Source organism: Hippichthys cyanospilos, chromosome 5 (genome assembly GCF_059441005.1).
Source record: "Hippichthys cyanospilos isolate Australia breed blue-spotted pipefish chromosome 5, RoL_Hcya_1.0, whole genome shotgun sequence".
Lineage (NCBI taxonomy): Eukaryota > Metazoa > Chordata > Actinopteri > Syngnathiformes > Syngnathidae > Hippichthys > Hippichthys cyanospilos.
In genome coordinates, this window is record NC_142373.1 from 2554494 (window position 1) to 2573293 (window position 18800).

General features: G+C 40.1%; 1 protein-coding gene across 3 annotated transcripts in view; it reads left to right on the forward strand.

Moving 5' to 3' along the window:
• The window catches only part of LOC148423145 (serine/threonine-protein phosphatase 6 regulatory ankyrin repeat subunit C-like), a 39931-nt gene extending 21363 nt beyond the window's left edge, over nucleotides 1-18568 (forward strand). For 2 of the 3 annotated variants that reach the window (XM_088415028.1, XM_088415029.1), the window contains exons 15-28: nucleotides 743-808; nucleotides 2589-2700; nucleotides 2774-2845; nucleotides 4318-4519; nucleotides 4599-4686; nucleotides 4757-4874; nucleotides 7813-8035; nucleotides 8117-8204; nucleotides 9842-9925; nucleotides 10114-10259; nucleotides 10355-10437; nucleotides 12951-13033; nucleotides 13114-13205; nucleotides 14559-18568. In XM_088415028.1, coding sequence (XP_088271154.1) covers nucleotides 743-808; nucleotides 2589-2700; nucleotides 2774-2845; nucleotides 4318-4519; nucleotides 4599-4686; nucleotides 4757-4874; nucleotides 7813-8035; nucleotides 8117-8204; nucleotides 9842-9925; nucleotides 10114-10259; nucleotides 10355-10437; nucleotides 12951-13033; nucleotides 13114-13205; nucleotides 14559-14815 — 1714 coding nt within the window. In that variant the 3' untranslated portion in view covers nucleotides 14816-18568. The remainder of the gene's footprint in view (nucleotides 1-742; nucleotides 809-2588; nucleotides 2701-2773; nucleotides 2846-4317; nucleotides 4520-4598; nucleotides 4687-4756; nucleotides 4875-7812; nucleotides 8036-8116; nucleotides 8205-9841; nucleotides 9926-10113; nucleotides 10260-10354; nucleotides 10438-12950; nucleotides 13034-13113; nucleotides 13206-14558) is intronic. The other variant, XM_088415030.1, reaches the window with a different exon arrangement.
• Nucleotides 18569-18800: the final 232 nt, after the last annotated feature.

Below are 18800 nucleotides of genomic sequence, written 5' to 3' on the forward strand. Positions count from 1 at the left end.
TTTAGCATTTCCACAAAACAAAATTAAATACAAAACAATGTATGCAAACTCCAAATTAATTCACAAACACTCGGTGCTTGTGGCACACTGGTTGGAATGTACGCCTCACAGTTAAGGGACCCCAGTTTGAATCCAGCTGGCTCCGGCCTTCCTGTGTGGAGTTTGCATGTTCTCCCCGAGCCTGTGTGGGTTCTCTCTGGATATTGCGGCTTCCTCCCACACTCCAAAAACATGCATGGCAGGTGTTTTGGACACACTCAATTGTCCTTAGGTGTGATTGGGTGCATGGATGGTTGTTTTCCTCTGTGTGCCCTGCAATTGGCTGGCAACCAGTTCAGGGTGACCAAGCAGCTATAGATAATGGATGGATGGATGGATATTACTCACATACATGTAAATGGATGAAAATATTGTCTATACTCTTCTAATTAATATGCTAATATGTCTGATTTTTAAAATGGATTATTTTCTCGATTACTCAATCCATTAATAGGATAATTTTATATATATATATATATATATATATATATATATATATATATATATATATATATATATATATATATATACTGTTTATATACTGTATATTTGTGTGTGTGTGTATATGTGTGTATATATGCTATATGTTTTCTGTCCAACAAATCATGATAAAAGTACAACCATGAGGATAGACATATCATTGCTGTCTGTTCCATGAGTGTTGCACAATGAGTGTAATGAATATGTAATGAATGCATTGCAGGCGGCGTGTTGCATTGGAGCCTGAGAGTGCAGGAGTCCAGGCAGAGAGGGAAAAAGAAGCAGCTCTGTGAGTCCCATTTGCTGACTTTTGATGTTTTCACAATAAAAAATGGCTCTGATCAGGTGGTGCACCAATTTATCTTAACAGTTAGAAGTACAATTACCGTATTTCTCTGAGTAAAAGTTGACCTCATAAGTCGACCCCCCCCCCCCCCCCTTTTTTTAACTTCAATTTGGGAAACTTTACAAAAATGCGAAATTACGGTACTTTTAGACAAATTTCTTTGTATATTCAATAACTTACTGTTGTGGTTATGGGGGAGGAGGTGGGCCAGAAACAAGACAAGTGCAAGGCAATGTGCGCGTAGACGCAAATGCTGAAACTAATGTTGCACCAATAAAATTATTTGACTTCTCACTTATTTATTTTTTACACAGCTGATTATTATCCTGTCGAAAAGCCCTAAAGTGTCACTTTCTGTCGGTGTATGTTGGGGTTTTGTGCTAACTGTGGAGTCTCTGTTCATTTCTGTTTTGGGTTCGTGTTGCATTTTCCTTCGTGTCTGTCTGCTTAGTCTGATTAGTTCCACCTGTCGTCCGTGTGTTCCAGAACCCGTGTCTCAGGCAATCAGTTCCCCCTGCCTCTTTTTCCCTTCCAGCTGTTGAATGTATGTCCTAATAGCGTCCATGTATTTAAGCTCCAGTATTGTTCGACTTAGTTGTCGGGTCATTGTCAAATGTCATTGATTTTCCAACTGATGTCATTACATGTGCCTTTTCCGAGAATTCCATGTCGCACTGTCACTGATTCTCTGTGAGTTTGGTTTCTGTTTCTGTTTGTTACTTTGGATCCTGTGTAGTTTGTGTTTGCTCTGTTCCCACGTGTAAATAAACCTTCCCTTTTTTGAGCACATCATGTCCTGACCTCCCTTTGGATCCACCTTTCTCACACCCCTCACCAACATGCCCCGCTATCATGACATAAAAGTCATAATCACTATCTGACATGCCAAATAGCTCCTCCAATTTAACTGAGGGACCTCCTCTTCGGATTATCTGATCATCTTATTTGATGTTTTTTACCCAAGTGACAACTGTTGCGAGATCAAAGCATAGAAGGTTGCCCTTTGCTGTTTCTCTCCCCATCTGCCAATACATCCAAGCCGACTTCAAGGACACGTCTACCTGCTGAGGGAGACGAGTCAAGCTGTCTTTTCATAATACGTCAAAGTCCGCTTGAAAAATTATCCACACAGCCTTGTTGTTGGCAACAAAGAGGCAATAAAGCGGCTCTTGACGAATGCATTTTTTACAACGTTCTTTGCAAACACTCTAAAATAGATGCGTGCTTTATCAAATGAGGGGTTTACTGTTTTTAATAATTTTAAGCGCTGTAAATGACATATCACTTATTTTGCATTAGAATCAATGTTATTCAAACATGTGGAAAAAATTGGTATGTTTTGAAGTATGCGGTTAGAAGTCGAACCCTCTAATACGGGTGTTGAAAATGAGAGAAAAAAATTTGACTTGTACCCAGTGAAATATGGTACTTACCGTACTTAAGGACATCTGCCAGGTGTCTGTAATTGAGTATTTCTTTTTTTTTTTCTAACACACCATTTAAAAACAGATACATGCATTTTCTCTTGATCTCAGCAGAGGAAACTCATTGCTTGTATAAAATATCCGTTGATGACGACACAATCCCCAACTAATGACAGCAGGGAAATGGATAAACATTAGCCTAACAGCAACATTAACTGAACACTTTTCTCCCCCAAAATTTGATCCGCCATTTCCTATGACTTTCTTCAGAGTGATTGTTGCCCCATCCTGCTTTGCAGATGTCTGGAGTTCCTGCTTCAGAGCGGAGCGACAGCCTCACTAAAAGACAAACAAGGATACAGTCCCGTTCACTATGCTGCAGCCTACGGACACAAACGCTGCCTGGAACTGGTCTGTACACGCACGCAAAAACAGTGTGCAGTTCGACACAGGTTAGATGCACTGACAACATGTGACCTTGCAGCTACTAGACAGAGACGACGGCTATCATGATGACCTTGAATCCCCTAACGCCAGGAGCCCTCTGCACCTTGCTGTAAGTCTAAACATATACGAGGCATTTTCTTGTCTATACTTACTTGAGTGACTTTTTTTGTACAAAATGCGAAATAAATGCAACCCTGCATTTATTTATTCAAAATGTGCTTCCTTTCGAGTAAAAACACTTGCCAATAAATAAGAATGACTCATTTCAGTCTTGAAAATAAAACAAGATTGAATGCCCTCTAGACAGTGTCCAAACTATGGACGTCCAAACTATGGACCGGGGACCATTTGCAGCCCGTCGTCCACATTAAAGAGGCCCATGGGCATACATTCAAATTACATTTTGATATGGCCCAAGGTGTTAAAAGTATGAAACAAAATCAAATTGTCTCATCACCTTTAACAAAAAGCCAGGATCTATCAGTTTTTTTTTCAAAACCATGTTATTTTGACAATATATCACTTTCTTGATTGATTGAAAATTAATAAAAAATGTGGCCCTTAAGTCTTTCTATTTTTCTTCATGCCCTCTGAGGAATAAGTCTGAACACCTCTTATGTTGAGGGATTTAAAAAAAAAACAAAAAACAAGCTGGTTAAAGGGACACTGTGTAAGATTTAGATTTGTGATTTTTCATTAAATAGGAATACATTAAATGATTATAAATTTTAAAAACTTGCAAATAAACGTGTTAACGACCAACATTATGTTTTAAATATAATGGTAGGTCTAGTAATCATTAAATTATATTACATGGGGGGTGGCACCTCTCCGTCGGCTGCCATGTATTCTAGTCCGTAGTGAAAAACGGTCGAAATCACATTGTCCCTTTAATAAACAACTGGTTTTTGCAAACTCCTTTCACTATAAACTTTAAAGAAAAATCTTATGACACCAATGTTTGTGAAGTGGAGTACTTACATGGTGGTTACTTGAGGGACCTAATTTGTTTGAAAACCACCAGTAGTAGGTCAAAATCGGCAATATATTATTAAATTCATTAAACAATACTTAATGAGGAAATCACGTAAAAAAATTACAATAATATATTTTTTTATAATAAGATATTATTGTTCTATACGACCCCTCTAGTCAAAACATCGTATTCTGATAGATACTGCATTTATGGAATTTGAATTTTGCAGCAAAATCAACCCATCTCAGGTGGCGGCTACTTTTCCACTTGTTGTCAACTGGAAAGTGTCATCATAGTTGCGGCTCAGGTAATGACCAATCACCTGAGCAACTGTGATGTCATTTTCAGTCAACAGCAAGAGACGGAATAGCTGCCCCTTGATATGTATGAAACAGATGTGTTTTGCTGCTTAATTAACATCCAATACTATGTTAACCAGAATGCTGTACTGTATATTGACTAGTGGGGGTGCATAGAACATATTGTAAGAAAAAGTTCCACTTGAATTACCCTTTAAAGAACATTATGAAAAGGGTTTTACTTCTCCCACATGCTTGAAAAACATTGAAATAGTGAAATTGAACATTGAAATTGGCTGTGTGCAGGCATACCATGGCCACGCACAGGCCCTTGAGGTGCTGTTGCAAGGGGAGAGGGAGGTGGACCGGGTAGACGAAGCTTGCCGCACCCCCTTGGCCATGGCGGCGTTGCGGGGTCACGCCGACTGCGTTCACATTCTCCTCGGCCACGGGGCGTCACCACGCACTTGTGACACGCGGCGCAGGCGGACCCCCATACATCTGGCAGGTGGGGAGTCAACATTAAAGCTGTAGTTAAGCCACAAGGTAACAACGTGCTAACATTCTGTTTATATGCTGCTCTGCAGTGATGAATGGTCACACGACATGTTTACGCCTACTACTTGATGAATCGGACAGCGCGGATCTCGCTGATGCCGCTGACAGTCAGGGACAGTAAGTCATTCCTTTTTACACGCACTCACATATGCACGCTCAGATATAAGCATACTATCTGTGTGTACAGGACACCTCTGATGCTAGCTGTGGCGGGGGGTCACGTCGACGCCGTGTCGCTGCTGCTTGAGCGGGAGGTGGATGTCAACATGGCCGACAAGCACGGCATGACCGCGCTGCACCTCGGGGTGAGTGAGTCACTTCACCTGGATATGTGGTAAACAGTCAAGTCCAGCTTGGCCTTATTTGTTAGCTCAAATGCTAACAGAAGCACTGCACTACATTTCCATCTAAAATGGAATATTTGTTCCGTTACTTTTGTATGGACATTTTTATACTTAGACTTGAAGTTACATAAATGTCTGTAACTTTACTGCTGTAGTGTACTTGAAACAGTAATTCAAGAGTAAGATGAAAACAAATTCAACTAAGGTCTTTAACCCTAAGCTGTAATATGTACACCATCATGTTGGTCAAACTGCATCTGTGTGAATTGCAGGTGGAACGATCGTGCAATTGTCAATCATGTCCAGTAGATGGCATTCTTATGCATTACATTGGTGGTCTCTAACCTTTTTATCACCACTGACTGATCATCAATTGAGATTTTTACTGCTCGCAAATTACATTGTCAATAATAAAATTGAATTACAAAAGCAATTAATTTCAAGGGAAATACATGGCACAAATGAAAATGCAAACAAAGTAAACGCATACAGGGCAGCACAGAATGACTACATGATGAAGATAGGAACTAATATTAGCTAGTATGTTATCCATAGTCACAAGTTGTTGGATCAACAAACAACTGATTTTGGGCGTATTATCATACATCAACATTCTTACAAAGAAAATTCAATTTACCGAGTGGGGGCAGATTTCAGAGACAAAACAATGTGTGGGTCACCAACTGACTGCTCTCAAAACCACACCAAGGGATGGTGAGGTACTTTTTTCACTACAAAAACAAATATCAGCAGCAGCCAGAGATGGCACCAAAAAACAAAGATCAAGCCAAACAAAGCACAAATGAATGAACTGTTAAACTAAATCAGTCCCAAAATATTATTTCTTGTGCGGCCCATGCCGCCCGGTACCAGTTGATCCACGGACGGGTACTGGGCCGCAGACCGGTGGTTGGGGACCACTGCTTTACATGATGCGCTAATGCTGGATGTCGGTTCTCATTTATAACTGCCTGGTTTCCATTCAAATTTGTCTAAAATTATACTACAAGTAAAATAAAGTCTTGCTGAGCTTGGATCTGCTAAAAAACAAAAACAAAAAAACGTTTTTAATTTGGGAATTAAAAAAACTTCTATCTTGCATTTCCTGGCCACGAGCCAATCAGAGAAAGTAACTTTGCAGTGGAAACACATCCCAGAATGCTCTTATCAGCAAGCAATTTCTTTTTGAAAAACATATTAAAAAAAAAACACACACACAAATCAATGTGGCATTATAAAATATATTTAAATCTGAAAGAGTTAGTTTATGTTTGGACATATTCCCCAGGATTGGTTAAAAATAGACAAACAGTTGGTTAGCATTTTGTTGGTGGCCAAAAAAGGGCTCTCGCCAGCAAGTGGTTTATACAAGAAAGCCGAATGCTGCATGGGTGGATTGACATTTCTATTTATTGGATGGAAAAAATAATGGTGTTTGTCAATCAAAAACCAAGGTGATTTTTTTCTTGCTGTTAGAACTGGGTTAATTATGGAGACCAGACTTCATCCTTGATAATGACTGAATACAGTAGTTTTATGTTTGTATGATAATGTAGGATGGTTGGAGCACTATACAAATCTGTGGATTACATAAGATATGCTACTCAAAGGTACAGTCGGCCCCCGGCTTACGAGCACCCTGATTTACGAACAATTCGCCTTACGAGCGTGGATCGGGGAGATTTTTGTCCTCCGCTTACGAACAAACCTCTCGCCTTACGAGCATTTCAACATGCCGGCCATTGAGTATGTAAAATTGTTCTCGTTTAATTGCGTCAATAAAATCAACAGTAGCGATATCATCAATCATCAGTAGATACTTGTGACAGTAACGTGAACGCTATTGGTCTTACAACGTCACACTGACTGTCTCACTCACGGTGTCTAAATATATTACCATTTAAGTGTAGTGTTTGTACAGCTAAAGGGAAAAACAGCTGACATGAAATTAAATGTGCCGATTGCAGGACAAAGAATTGTCATTGGTTTAAATGTGTGTTTTTTTTAAAATTAATTGTCAATACATTCCAACCGTTTAAAAAAAAAGTGCGAATAATTATCAGTCAGTCACGGAGATGCGAATATGCTATTGGTCGATTAAGGTCACCCGGTCTCACTCACGGAGATGCTATTGGCCGGCGTCACACGTCAATCACAGAAATGCCGATATGCTATTGGCCGAACGCCTTTATCTAGCTTGATGGGACAGGATGGAAGGAAGGAGAGAAAATTAGTGAAAAACGGAATGTTGTGAAGACTTTGCATACTTTATCTGTTAGACATAGCTTCTAAAATTACTAGCAGCGGTAAAGAAAGAAATAAGAGGATGATGTTTTAGTATCTGCGTGATTTGCACCCTGACTGAAAGAGTTACTGTAACACTGTAAGACCAATAGCATATCTATCGCCGTGTTAACTTTGAGCGTTAGACTCTGCCCCCCTCCGCTTACACACAGCTCAAGTCTCGTCGTTACAATGGTAAAAACTATTCATCCATTGTATTTATTATATAATACAAGTGTACAGCAGATTATGTCACTCAATTTTAATATATGTATACAGTGTGTCGTTTTTACCTAAGGCTTCGGCGCGCGTTGCACGCATTCACGAATTAACATGGGTTTGGATTGCCCGCTATACGAGCAATTCGAGATACGAGCGTAGCCGCTGAACGGATTAAGTTCGTAACCCGGGGGCCCACTGTATTTGTATTTTTTTTTTGTGTTAGTTTTTTAACTTTTTTTTTTTTTTTTTTAGTGTCTCCTAATAATTTTAGTAGAACAATCATGGCCCCTGCGCCTTGGATTTTTCCTTGTGGCCCTCGGAGGAAAAGGTTTGGACAAGCCTGACGTACAGTAACTCAATTACTGCTATATGTGTTTTTAACCAACATTTGCAGCTGCTGTGTGGCCAGGAGGAGTGCGTCCAGTGTCTGCTGGAACAGGAGGCGTCCATCTTGCTAGGCGACGCTCAGGGTCGCACGGCCATTCACCTGGCGGCGGCAAGAGGCCACGCCTCCTGGCTGAGCGAATTACTTGGCATGACCTGCCCCGAACTTGACTCACTGCCTCCTCTCAGAGACCATCACGGATACACGCCGCTGCACTGGGCCTGCTACCACGGTCGGTATTGGCATGACTCCGCCATCTGGGCGGCGTGTAGTCATGTGATTTTCATGTGTGCATGTATGTTTCTGTTATTAGGTCACGAGGGCTGTGTGGAGGTTCTACTGGAGCAGAAAGGTTGTCGCTGCATTGATGGGAACCCTTTCACGCCTCTGCACTGTGCTGTGTAAGTACGCAGGCTCTATTCTTATAAAACTGCACCGTATTCCTGTGAATGCTGAGAATCAAGCGTGCTCATTTTTTTTAATATTATTATTACGAGTGTTGTCACAATTACTTTAAAAAAGTAAACTAAACTTACGTAACTGCTTACTTTACTTGCTTTTAGAAATAACCAAATTAGACTGCATAATTATATTTTGCACATATATACCGGTGAATATAAATGATCATTGGTTTTGCCATTTGATTGGAAATGTGTTAAAGAACAAGGTTTGTTTTTGTTAAAAATAAAATCCTTTTTGACATATACAGTCACTATTTTTATTAAAAAAATGTCCACATTTCAATTTTTTAGAAATATGCTACTTGTTTTAGTTCAAAATAAACGGTCTGTTTTTCTCAACGTTTTTTGGTGGAAGTTGGGGGGCAAGTGATTTTGAAGTTACATATCTAGATAACACTGTTGACTATGCAACAAACCTTAATCTTTTTTGTTTTCAGCTGATTCAAACTCAGAATAATGACTATACAGTGATTCCTCACTACTTCGCGCCTCCCTTATTGCGGCCTCAGTGCATCACAGATTTTTTTTTTCATTAAAAAAAAAAAAAGCTATATTGTGGAGAGATATGCTGTGAACATTTCCTGCATTCCAGACAGACGAGTTAACTACAAATGCACTTGCTATGGGCACTCCTCAGACATTCGAACTGCTGGAGTACAAGTAGATTTAAATCTTAAATTATTTAATCTCATAAAGTAACTGTATTATTATTCCTTCCTGTTCCCATCGCTTTGGCTGTCGTCTCATGAAGAGCCGTGGTTATATTAGTGGCGCCCAGAAGTCTAATTAGAGTGAAGCCTGTAGCTGACCAAACATGATAACAATCAGCGTTTACATTTGAAATTCCAATTTAGTTCAAAAGAACTCCAGGTAAGACATTTATAACGCTGCGGTGCAGCGCTGCTCTTTCCTGCTCTTCCTTCACGCCGACCTAACAGCGTGTCATGAGGGATACAGGAAGGCCTACAAGATGCGTGATTGTGGGCAGGAGTAGATACAACTCCAGGGCGGGAGTAAATTACAACTTCTCATTGCCCTCATCGGTCGATGGTTGCGCCGGGAGCCAATAACGTGTCTTGTAGGAGTGCCCATCTCCCTCATGAAACTTACACACACACACACACACACACACACTGTATCTGGTGCCATGTAATGTCACATTTGCTGTTAAATGGTTATCATCTGTGAATGAAGATGTAAACTATCCCCATTGAAAAGGAAGAAAGAAACAGGAAAAGTTGATAGCTAAAAATTTACTTGGTTGTTAGAGTCGATGGGTGAACCTTTTTTTTTTTTTAAATACACAGATCCCCTGATTTTGTGAGCAACAGGGACTAAGCTTTGTCATAAATAACAAAAGCAATAACAAATAATACCAGATGACATCAGTGTATGATTTTGGTTACTTTGGCCTGAGCACACAATCAGAGTTTTTCTATAAGTAACGGCGGTTATGTTCCTCCCTAAAACTCTGCAACTTAATAAATTTCAGTATGCTGGATTGTGAATATGCAAGGGTTCCAATAAAGTGAGTAATCCCCATAATGTTTAATCTGAGGCAAATTATAACTCAACAGGATGAACGACCACGAGGCCTGCGCATCGTTGCTGCTGGAAGCGATGGGATCGGACATCGCCGGCTGCAAGGATGCTAAGGACAGGTGTGTGTGTGTGTGTGTGTGTGTGCGTGTGTGTGTGTGTGTGTGTGCGTGTGTGTGAGTGTGTTTGTGTTTCTGCGCCAGGCCAAAGGTTTGCTGAGTACAGTTCTATTTTTCCTTGATTCAAACTCACAAAAATATTCTGGGTCCTGTAACAGATTAGTGGCATTTAAATAAGTTCTTTCTCTCAGGACCCCCCTCCATGCGGCGGCCTTCTCCGGTCACGTGGACTGCGTCCAGCTGCTCCTTTCCCACGATGCACCAGTTGACGCTGTGGACCAATCGGGTCGCACAGCATTGATGATGGCGGCTGAGAAGGGCCGCGCCGGGGCCCTTGGTACACACGTTTGACTTTCTGCCGTGTTATACGTGTTGAAAAAAAGCTCAATATGAATAAAAAATTAATTTGATCTTGTGCATGGTTCTTTCCAGAGGTTCTGCTGAACAGCGCCATCAGCTGCCTCCATTACACTGACAAAGATGGCAACACCGCCCTGCATCTAGCGTGTAAAAACGTAAGTTCATGGGGGTCTGTTGTGTTTATTTTCGTTATACAAGTCTAAGTAGTGTGAGGTGTGAGTTGTGAGTGTGACATACTATCACAATCATGTTTGACCAGCTTTAGAACATTTTTTCAATATTGATAAGAAAACCCACCTAAATACAGGAGATTTATCCCCTCATCAGTCTGTTGGTGCTTTTGTTCTCATGTCGCCATCTTGCTAAATGTAAGCAGAGAACCCATCAGCATTTTGTCATTTATCGTACAGATGTGCTTTGCTAGTTAGCTTTAACAAGTTCGGCCAACCAGAGGATAGAAAATTCAGCATCCTTCTACCTATGAATTGTTGTGGAATCTGTAGCACTTAGATCGATAATAAGTCTGGTGTTCTCTCAGAGTGTGAAGGGACAAGTAAGAGTTGAGATTCTGGTTCACCACTACAAGATGAAAGCCAGACCTAAACGCAACCTTAAACACACAAACAGTTCTCTGTTCAACATGCTTATCAGTCGGCAGAGTGGAGTAAATTAACAACACGAAGGGCAGAGACCATAAAATGAAAACGTGTCATCCTATTCTATCGACACCACAGGTGTCAAAACTCTGGCCGGGGGGCCAGATCCGGCCCGCCACGTCATTTTATGTGACCCACAAAATGCTTCTGGCGGCTAAAATACCAAACTTACAAGTTGTCTTCAACTTTTAAAGGGACAGTGTGTAAGATTTTGACCATTTTTCATCAAAAAGGAAAAACTTAAATGATTGTAAATTTCAAAAACTTGCAAAAAAATGTGTTCGTAATGACCACTAGTATGTTTTAAACCTAATCATAGATCTAGTTATCATTAAATTATATTACATGGGGGGTGGCACTTTTCCGGAGGTGGCCATGTTTGTTATAGCTACGGACAATGATAAATGCAGCACCTGCACCTCCTACTTTCCTTAATGAAAACCGTTCTAAATCTTAGACACTATCCCTTTAAAATATTTTTTTGGGGAAAAAAACCCAAAACAAATTAGCTAAGTGTGTGACAAACTTGAACATGTATTTGACTTACAGTAACAGTCATTCCGGCCCTCTGACAGAAACTTAATGACAGCGTGGCCACGACAAAAAATGTTTGCAACCCTGAGCTACACAAGCACCATATTTTCCGCACTATAAGGCGCACCTAAAAGCCTGAATTTTTTTAAAAAGCTAATGGTGCGCCTTATAATCGGGTGCGCCTTATATATGCATCAATACTGTTTCTTTTGTGTGTTTACAGTTGAACAAGGTTGGTCATATTGACATTGAGTTATTATGCTATTGAGAGTTTTGAGTTATTATTTGAGTTACTGTTATTACTTTGAGTATTACTATATTGTGATTGAAAAAGTTTTAAAATATGTCATTAATTGAGGGTGCGCCTTATAATCCGGTGCACCTTATATATGGAAAAAGTTTTAAAATATGTCATTAACTAAGGGTCCGCCTTATAATCCGGTGCGCCTTATATATGGAAAAAGTTTTAAAATATGTCATTATTAAGGGTCCGCCTTGTAATCCGGTGCGCCTTATAGTGCGGAAAATACGGTAGTTCTCAATCATGTGACAGTGAAAGGGTCTTTTTAAACAAAACCATGTGGTCAGTGAACAAGCTTTCTCAAAAGCTGACAGTGCCTTTTAATCTGGTGCGCTTTATACAGCGCATAAAACTGTGAATTTTCATTTTTGAAGGAGAAAAAAATAAATAAAACAACTTAATCGCCATGTAAATTTTAAACTCTGACCTCTGCATTTCAGTCATAAATGTATTTATAACTTGGTGGCGCAGTGAATAGCACGTCCACAGTTCAAAGGTCCCGCTTCCAATCCTCCTGGCTCCGGCCTTCCTGTGTGGAGTTTGCATGTTCTCACTGAACCCACGTGGGTTCTCTCCGGGCACTCCGGCTTCCTCCCACACTCCACAAACATGCATGGCAGGTGTTTTAGACACACAAAATTGTCCTTAGGTGTGATTGGGTGCGTGAATGGCAGTTCGTCTCTGTGTGCCCTGCAATTGGCTGGCAAACAGTTCAGGGTGTCCCCCGCCTACTGCCAGAAGCCAGCTGAGATAGGCGCCGCCAAGTCTGCGACCCCAGTGGGGATAAGCTCTAGAAAAAGGATGGATGATTTTTTACAATTAAAAGTTTTTATAATACCTTGCTTGAAATTTTGATATGGTATATATTCTCCAATTTTGATGTAATTGATCTGGGGACAAGGTGCAAAAACACCTTTTTTAAAAAAAAAAAAATGTAATAAATCAACAAAACGGCAAAATGTGTTTTTAACACTTCTGTGGTATATGGTTAGTGTGTGGCATGCTTCTCCATCATCAGAAGAGTCAAAATGGACCGAAATAACTACATAACTGTGCAGGAAAAATAATAGTAGTCAAATTAATTATGAACAAAATATCAACTTTATACTTTTGAAAGTGGATTAAAAAAAGTATTCCATTGATAATTCATGACTGTGTATTTGATGATTTTATCCAGGGAAAGGAAGACTGTGTCCTGCTCCTTCTGCAAAAGTTGTCTGACTCTGCGCAAATAAATGCCACAAATGCTGCGCTACAAACGTGAGTTTTTTACGACCAAACTGGACAAACTGCGGCTCATGCTATAATCTTCTGTCTTGAACGACGTCACGTCTGGTCAGGCCTCTCCATCTGGCGGCTCGCAGCGGACTCAAACAGGCAGTCCAGCAGCTGCTGTCCCGAGGAGCCAACAGTCAGACGGTGGATGAGAACGGTAAGACGAGAACGGTGCCTTGACGAGACGCATTGGCCTCTGTGTGCATGCTAGTTTCCCGTCAGTGTTCACTTAAGCTTTTATGCAATTTTTGTTGTTGTTGTGGTTTTTACTCAGCTATTTGGAATGCTTGAGATCTTGTCGCGTATACGTTGCCCCCCCACTCGAGTGGACAAAGGTTATGTGGATCTGTCATTCAAAACAAAGCAGCCTGTCGTTCAAAACAAAGCGAAATGAGAAGAAAAAAAGGATTAATGGCCATCTAATGTCATTATTTAAAGGCATTGCTCCACAAAATGAATTCTGGGGACCTAAAACAAAGATTTATTTATTTATTTTATACAGCATATTTGCAGTTGACCCCTGCTATTTGACTGACTTTACCAGATTTATTTGTAGTTGCTCGCTTTCTTGGTGATGGTTTCAGGTTTATTGCTGATAAGAGCATTCTAGGATGTGTTTCAAGTAACCAATGAATACAGACCAAATTTGCCTTTTTTTTCTCGGCCAGGAAATGCAACATAGAAGTTATTTATCTACCTAATTAATTATGTTTTTTTTTTTAAGTAAATTCAACCTCAGCCATTCTTTGTTTCACTTGTAGTGTATGTGACAGATTAGGACAAATTTAGACAAATTTAGTTGTAGGGCAGGCAGTTATAAATGAGAATCGACATCCACCATTTGAGAGTCATGTAAAGCATGATAACGCCATCCAGTGGACATGATTGTCGATCGCACGCTCATCCGCTGTATTAAACATGATGGTGTATTATTATTGAGGGTTAAAGGCTTATATACTCATATAACCGTGTTGTGTTTCAATTGCAGCGTAACTGTAGAACCACAGACAGGGTGTTAACTTTAAGTGTAAGTACTAAAACAGACAAAAGAATCAGTACGAGTGCAGACAGAAGTAGAATAGCGCCTGACGGCAAATGTCGTCCTCTAGCCTTGCCAAAAATCGGCACTGGCATCAGCCTTAGAAAAATCCATATCAGTTGGACCCTAGTTCTTTCATACCAACCTCATTCAAGCTTGACTTTATGGAGCGTGCTTTGCGCAAAATCGCTCCAGCGCAAAAGTAGAACGTCCTGTTAAGATGACCACTCGGGAACGAAGCGGCCCTAGTAGATGAAGAAGTGCGTCCTAATACTTTTGTCCATGTCTGAACTGTGCAGCCCCTCCCTCTTTGTATGTTTGTGCGCCGCTGAAAAACTAACAGGAATGCCACGCCGTCCCTCTTTTGTCTCCCGCTTTGCCATTTCTGCTTCCTGTCCCATTTTGCCCCCTCCCCTCCCCCCCCCCCCCCCCCCCCCCCCCCCCCCCACCGCCCCTGTCTCTGTGTCGCAGGTTTGACGCCCGCTCTGGCTTGCGCGCCCAGCCGCGAGGTGGCCGACTGCCTGGCGCTCATTCTGGCTACCATGATGCCTTTCTGCTCCCCTTGCAGCTCCGGCGCCCCCTCCCCTGGCGCCCTGCTGAGGCTGCTGCCCCCCAAAGCGCACAAAGACGCGGCCGGTGCCCGGGGCCCGCGCGGCGCCAGGAACCCCTCGGGACCTTCCAGCGAGGGGACCACAGAGAACGACTCTGAGGATTCCGAAACTTTCTGAGCCTTTCTGCTGTGCCCCAATCCTCTCCGTGCCATCTGTCCAAGTAGAAGTCCATGCGGATCATTTGCATGTTACTGTTTGGAGGTTTTTTTTTCTTTTCTTTTTCTACACACGGGTGCTCAAATCCAAAATGACCTCGCCGCTCGGCCTCAGGCGACTTTGTGACTTTTCGATCTTTACAAGCAAGAACAGAAGCCGTTTTTAACAGAGAAATGAACGGGCAATGTCCTTTTTAGTCGTTTTTACTGATATTTTGGTTCAATGTGCTTAATAAGCAGCTTTTACACAAAAATTGATACTTCAATATTCACTGGAAAGATGGGGTGTACGCACTGGGTCCATTCATGATTACAAAAGGAGATTTATAGTCCAATGATGACCTGAAACTAAACTCTTAGCTTTTGTAATATTTTTAAAAATGTGGCAACTTTGTGACAATTTTGGATAGTCTTTGAAATTTGTTATTTTAGGTTTGAAAAAACAATTGGAGGATAAATTCAATTTAACACAGCACAAATCAAACTTGTGATGTAAGGGGCGTCAAGCTCATTTTTATTGTGGGCCACATTGTAGTCAGAGGGCCGGAATACATTGTGTTCATCACACAATTAGCTAGTTTTGAAATCGGAGACTGGTAAAAACTGTTCAAAAGAGAGGTTGGGAAGAAGGAAGGTTGTTTTTTTTTCACCCAAAATTTGAAAAGTTTAAGACAACTTGCAAGTTTGGTATTTTAGCCAGACACTTGAAGTTAAAGGGATAGTGTGTAAGATATCGACCGTTTTTCATTAGGGAAGGTGCTGTATTTACCAATGTCCGTACCTATAACAAACATGGCCGCCTTCGGAGAAGTGACACCCCCCATTTAATGTAATTTAATGATAACTAGACCTATGGTTATCTTTAAATCATACTGTTGGTCACTAAGAACACATTAATCTGCTAGTTTTTGAAACTTACAATCATTTCATTCTTTTTTAATTAAAAACGGTCTAAAGCTTAAACACTGTCCCTTTAAATCAGCATTTTGTGGGCCATGTAAAGTCATGTGGTGGGCTGTATCTGACCCCCCAGGCCTTGAGTTTGGCACCTGTGTTTTACAGGATTTTTCTCACAATTTTACAAGAACATAAGAAGTTGTAGTATTAACATAAAAGTTACAACTTCATGTCGGTCGTAAATTACAGGAAAGTCAAAATATCATAAGATTGAAGTAATGGAATCATTAAGAAACATCGCATATTATAATAAAAACAGTTGTAATACAGTGGTACCTCTACTTACAAACGCCTCTTGTTACGAAAAATTCAGGTTACAAAATGCCTCGTGGAAAAATATCGTCTAGTAACGAGAAAATTCAAGATCCGAAAGGCGACGTTTTTGGCATATGAGACACCAGACACCAGCGCACGTTCCAACAAGACTGTGACGTAATACTTTATCACAACCTGTGATGTCTACCGTGTTAACGTTTGTGATGCATTTTTATAATTTATTAATATCGTGGTTTGCCCATAAACAAGACAATAGTTTTTAGCACCAATCTCTACTGTGGTCTTTACTTGTTTCATCCACACTTCCCACCAACAATTCACGCCATAGAACTAATCAATCAAATTTTATTTGTATAGCCCTGAATCACTGAAGTCTCAAAGGGCTTCACAGATGAAAAGAGGTCATGTCGAGACTTCTTTCGAAACCTTGACATTAGCTATGGCTAACATTGTACATATTCACACAAAAGCATACATGTAACATACCACTTTGGGCTGTCGTGAACTGACATTAGCGTTGTTAGGATGTCGTTAGCACTTTAGCAATGACATCACACAGGAAGCACTTTGCATGACACCAAACTAAACTTAAGTAAGCTTACGCACGCAAAATAATCCAAAAATATATATTATTCCTCCGGTGGACTTGTAAATGATACCTAGATCACTGGGGATGTAAAATAAAATGTAAAAAATAAACATCCTAAAAGGGTGTCCAACACACCAGCACCACCTCAAGGCAAACAAGTAAACTGCATTCATGTTGGTAATATGATTAAAGAGTATAGGAGCTTTTTTTTTTTATTTTTTAATTCTTTGCATAATGCATTTTGATTATTATGCACTAATGTAATTCTAATATGTATTTGTTACTGTTCTGATCCATTTTTATAATTTAATAAAATTATTAATTTAAAGGGTATAGGAGCATTTTTGCGGGCTTAGAACGGATTAGGCTATTTACATGTAAAACGCGGCTCACTTCTACCTCTAGATTCACGTTACAAAAATTACTTCCGGAACAAATTAATTTCATAAGTAAAGGTACCACTGCGTTACGAAAGTCAGTTTAGAAAAATGAATCTATAATTTTACCATAAATGGTAGTGTTATTTAAAAAGTCACAAAAGTTGTATAATTAAAAAGTAATGTTTATATGAGAATAAACGTCATTGTTGCAAGAATGGTGTAAAAAGAAATCAATGTTTCTTGGGATTTGTTTTTCATTAATTTTTTTATTAATAGTAAGAAAGACTGGTTAAAAAAGTTCTTAACTTTACGAGTTCTCATGGAAATAATTTCACGAGAATTTACTTTGGTAGTAGAACAAGTCAAAACAGCGACAAAGTCCTCATTTGAAAGACGAGTCACATGGAAGAAAGTTGTTTTCAAGAATATTTTAGTGAGTACGTTGCTTTTATTTATTCTTTGTTACTTGAAGCACAAATAGTGAGGAGTTGCGTCGGGAAGGAAGCACACCGTCTTGCTCCTGTGCACTGCTTGCATGTCCACGTTTGTCAATCAGGGTAGTCGAGGTTAGCCTCTTTCAACATATTGTATCTATAAACATTCCCGTTAATCGTGCAGGATCGACGTCATCCTCTATTTATTTATAAATGCGTTTGATTTGTATTTCCATGATGGTACGCGAACTGCCAGCACTCCAATGTGAAACCTGTGTGTGTATCCCTACCAGCAATGTGCCATCAAATGTGTGCAGTGCCTTGACGTCGGCTTTTTTTTTAAATTAAATCTTCCAAGATCAGAGGTAATAACAACCAACACATTTCACTGTAGTTGGTCTTTCACCAAGGAGCTTTATGAACACATTCAGACCAATGGAATCATATGTGTGTGTGTGTGTGTGTGTGTGTGTGTGTGTGTGTGTAGGAGGGGGGGGGGGATTTTTCTGATTACTTTTTTCCCCCAATGCTTTGCAGTCCAAGTGTTCTCAGCGCTTCACCTTTTCCACATTTTGTCGTATTACAGCGACCCCGTTATAATTTGTTGAAAAAAAAACGAAGAAATCACAATGGTTACGTTTTCACGGCATTTGCTTAATAGTTTGTTGATCCACTTTTGACAGCCTCTTTTGAATATGATGTCACAAGCTTAGCACACTTCTCTAGGCATTTTGCCCATTTTTCTCTGAAGTTAATACTTCTTTGTCCCAGTCTGATGTCTGGAGGAGGTTTTCATCCAGTGTATTTTTGTATATTGCTGCCTTCATTTTTCCTTCTACAAATGTCCTGACGAGCCTGCCAGTTCCCGCTGCTGAAAAACATCCCCATAGCATGCTGCTTCATTACAAACATTACAAACCAAAGTGTAAAGAATGCAATTTAATAGAAAAGAGAAGCCTGAGTCAGGACAATCGTCACTCCAAATAGGTTTTAAAGCAGTTCCTGATGCAGTACGACCACATTTCAGTGTTTTTATATGTCAACTGTACACTCTGAAAAAATAAATGTCTTGCAGTTTTGCTTGTCTTCAGTGTTTCTTGTAGCAGTCTTTTAAATGGGGTTTCCTTAATGCATTGCAATGGGAGCCAATTATAAACTGTACATATTTGAGAAAAAAGGCCTAATTAAAGGAACAAATAAAATTATTAGTAAATAATTTAACTTAAACCACAACAATTAAATGTAGATACATTTACATGCAGTGGTCCTGTCAGTTTGCAAAGCACTCATTATAAATAAATACACACAAAA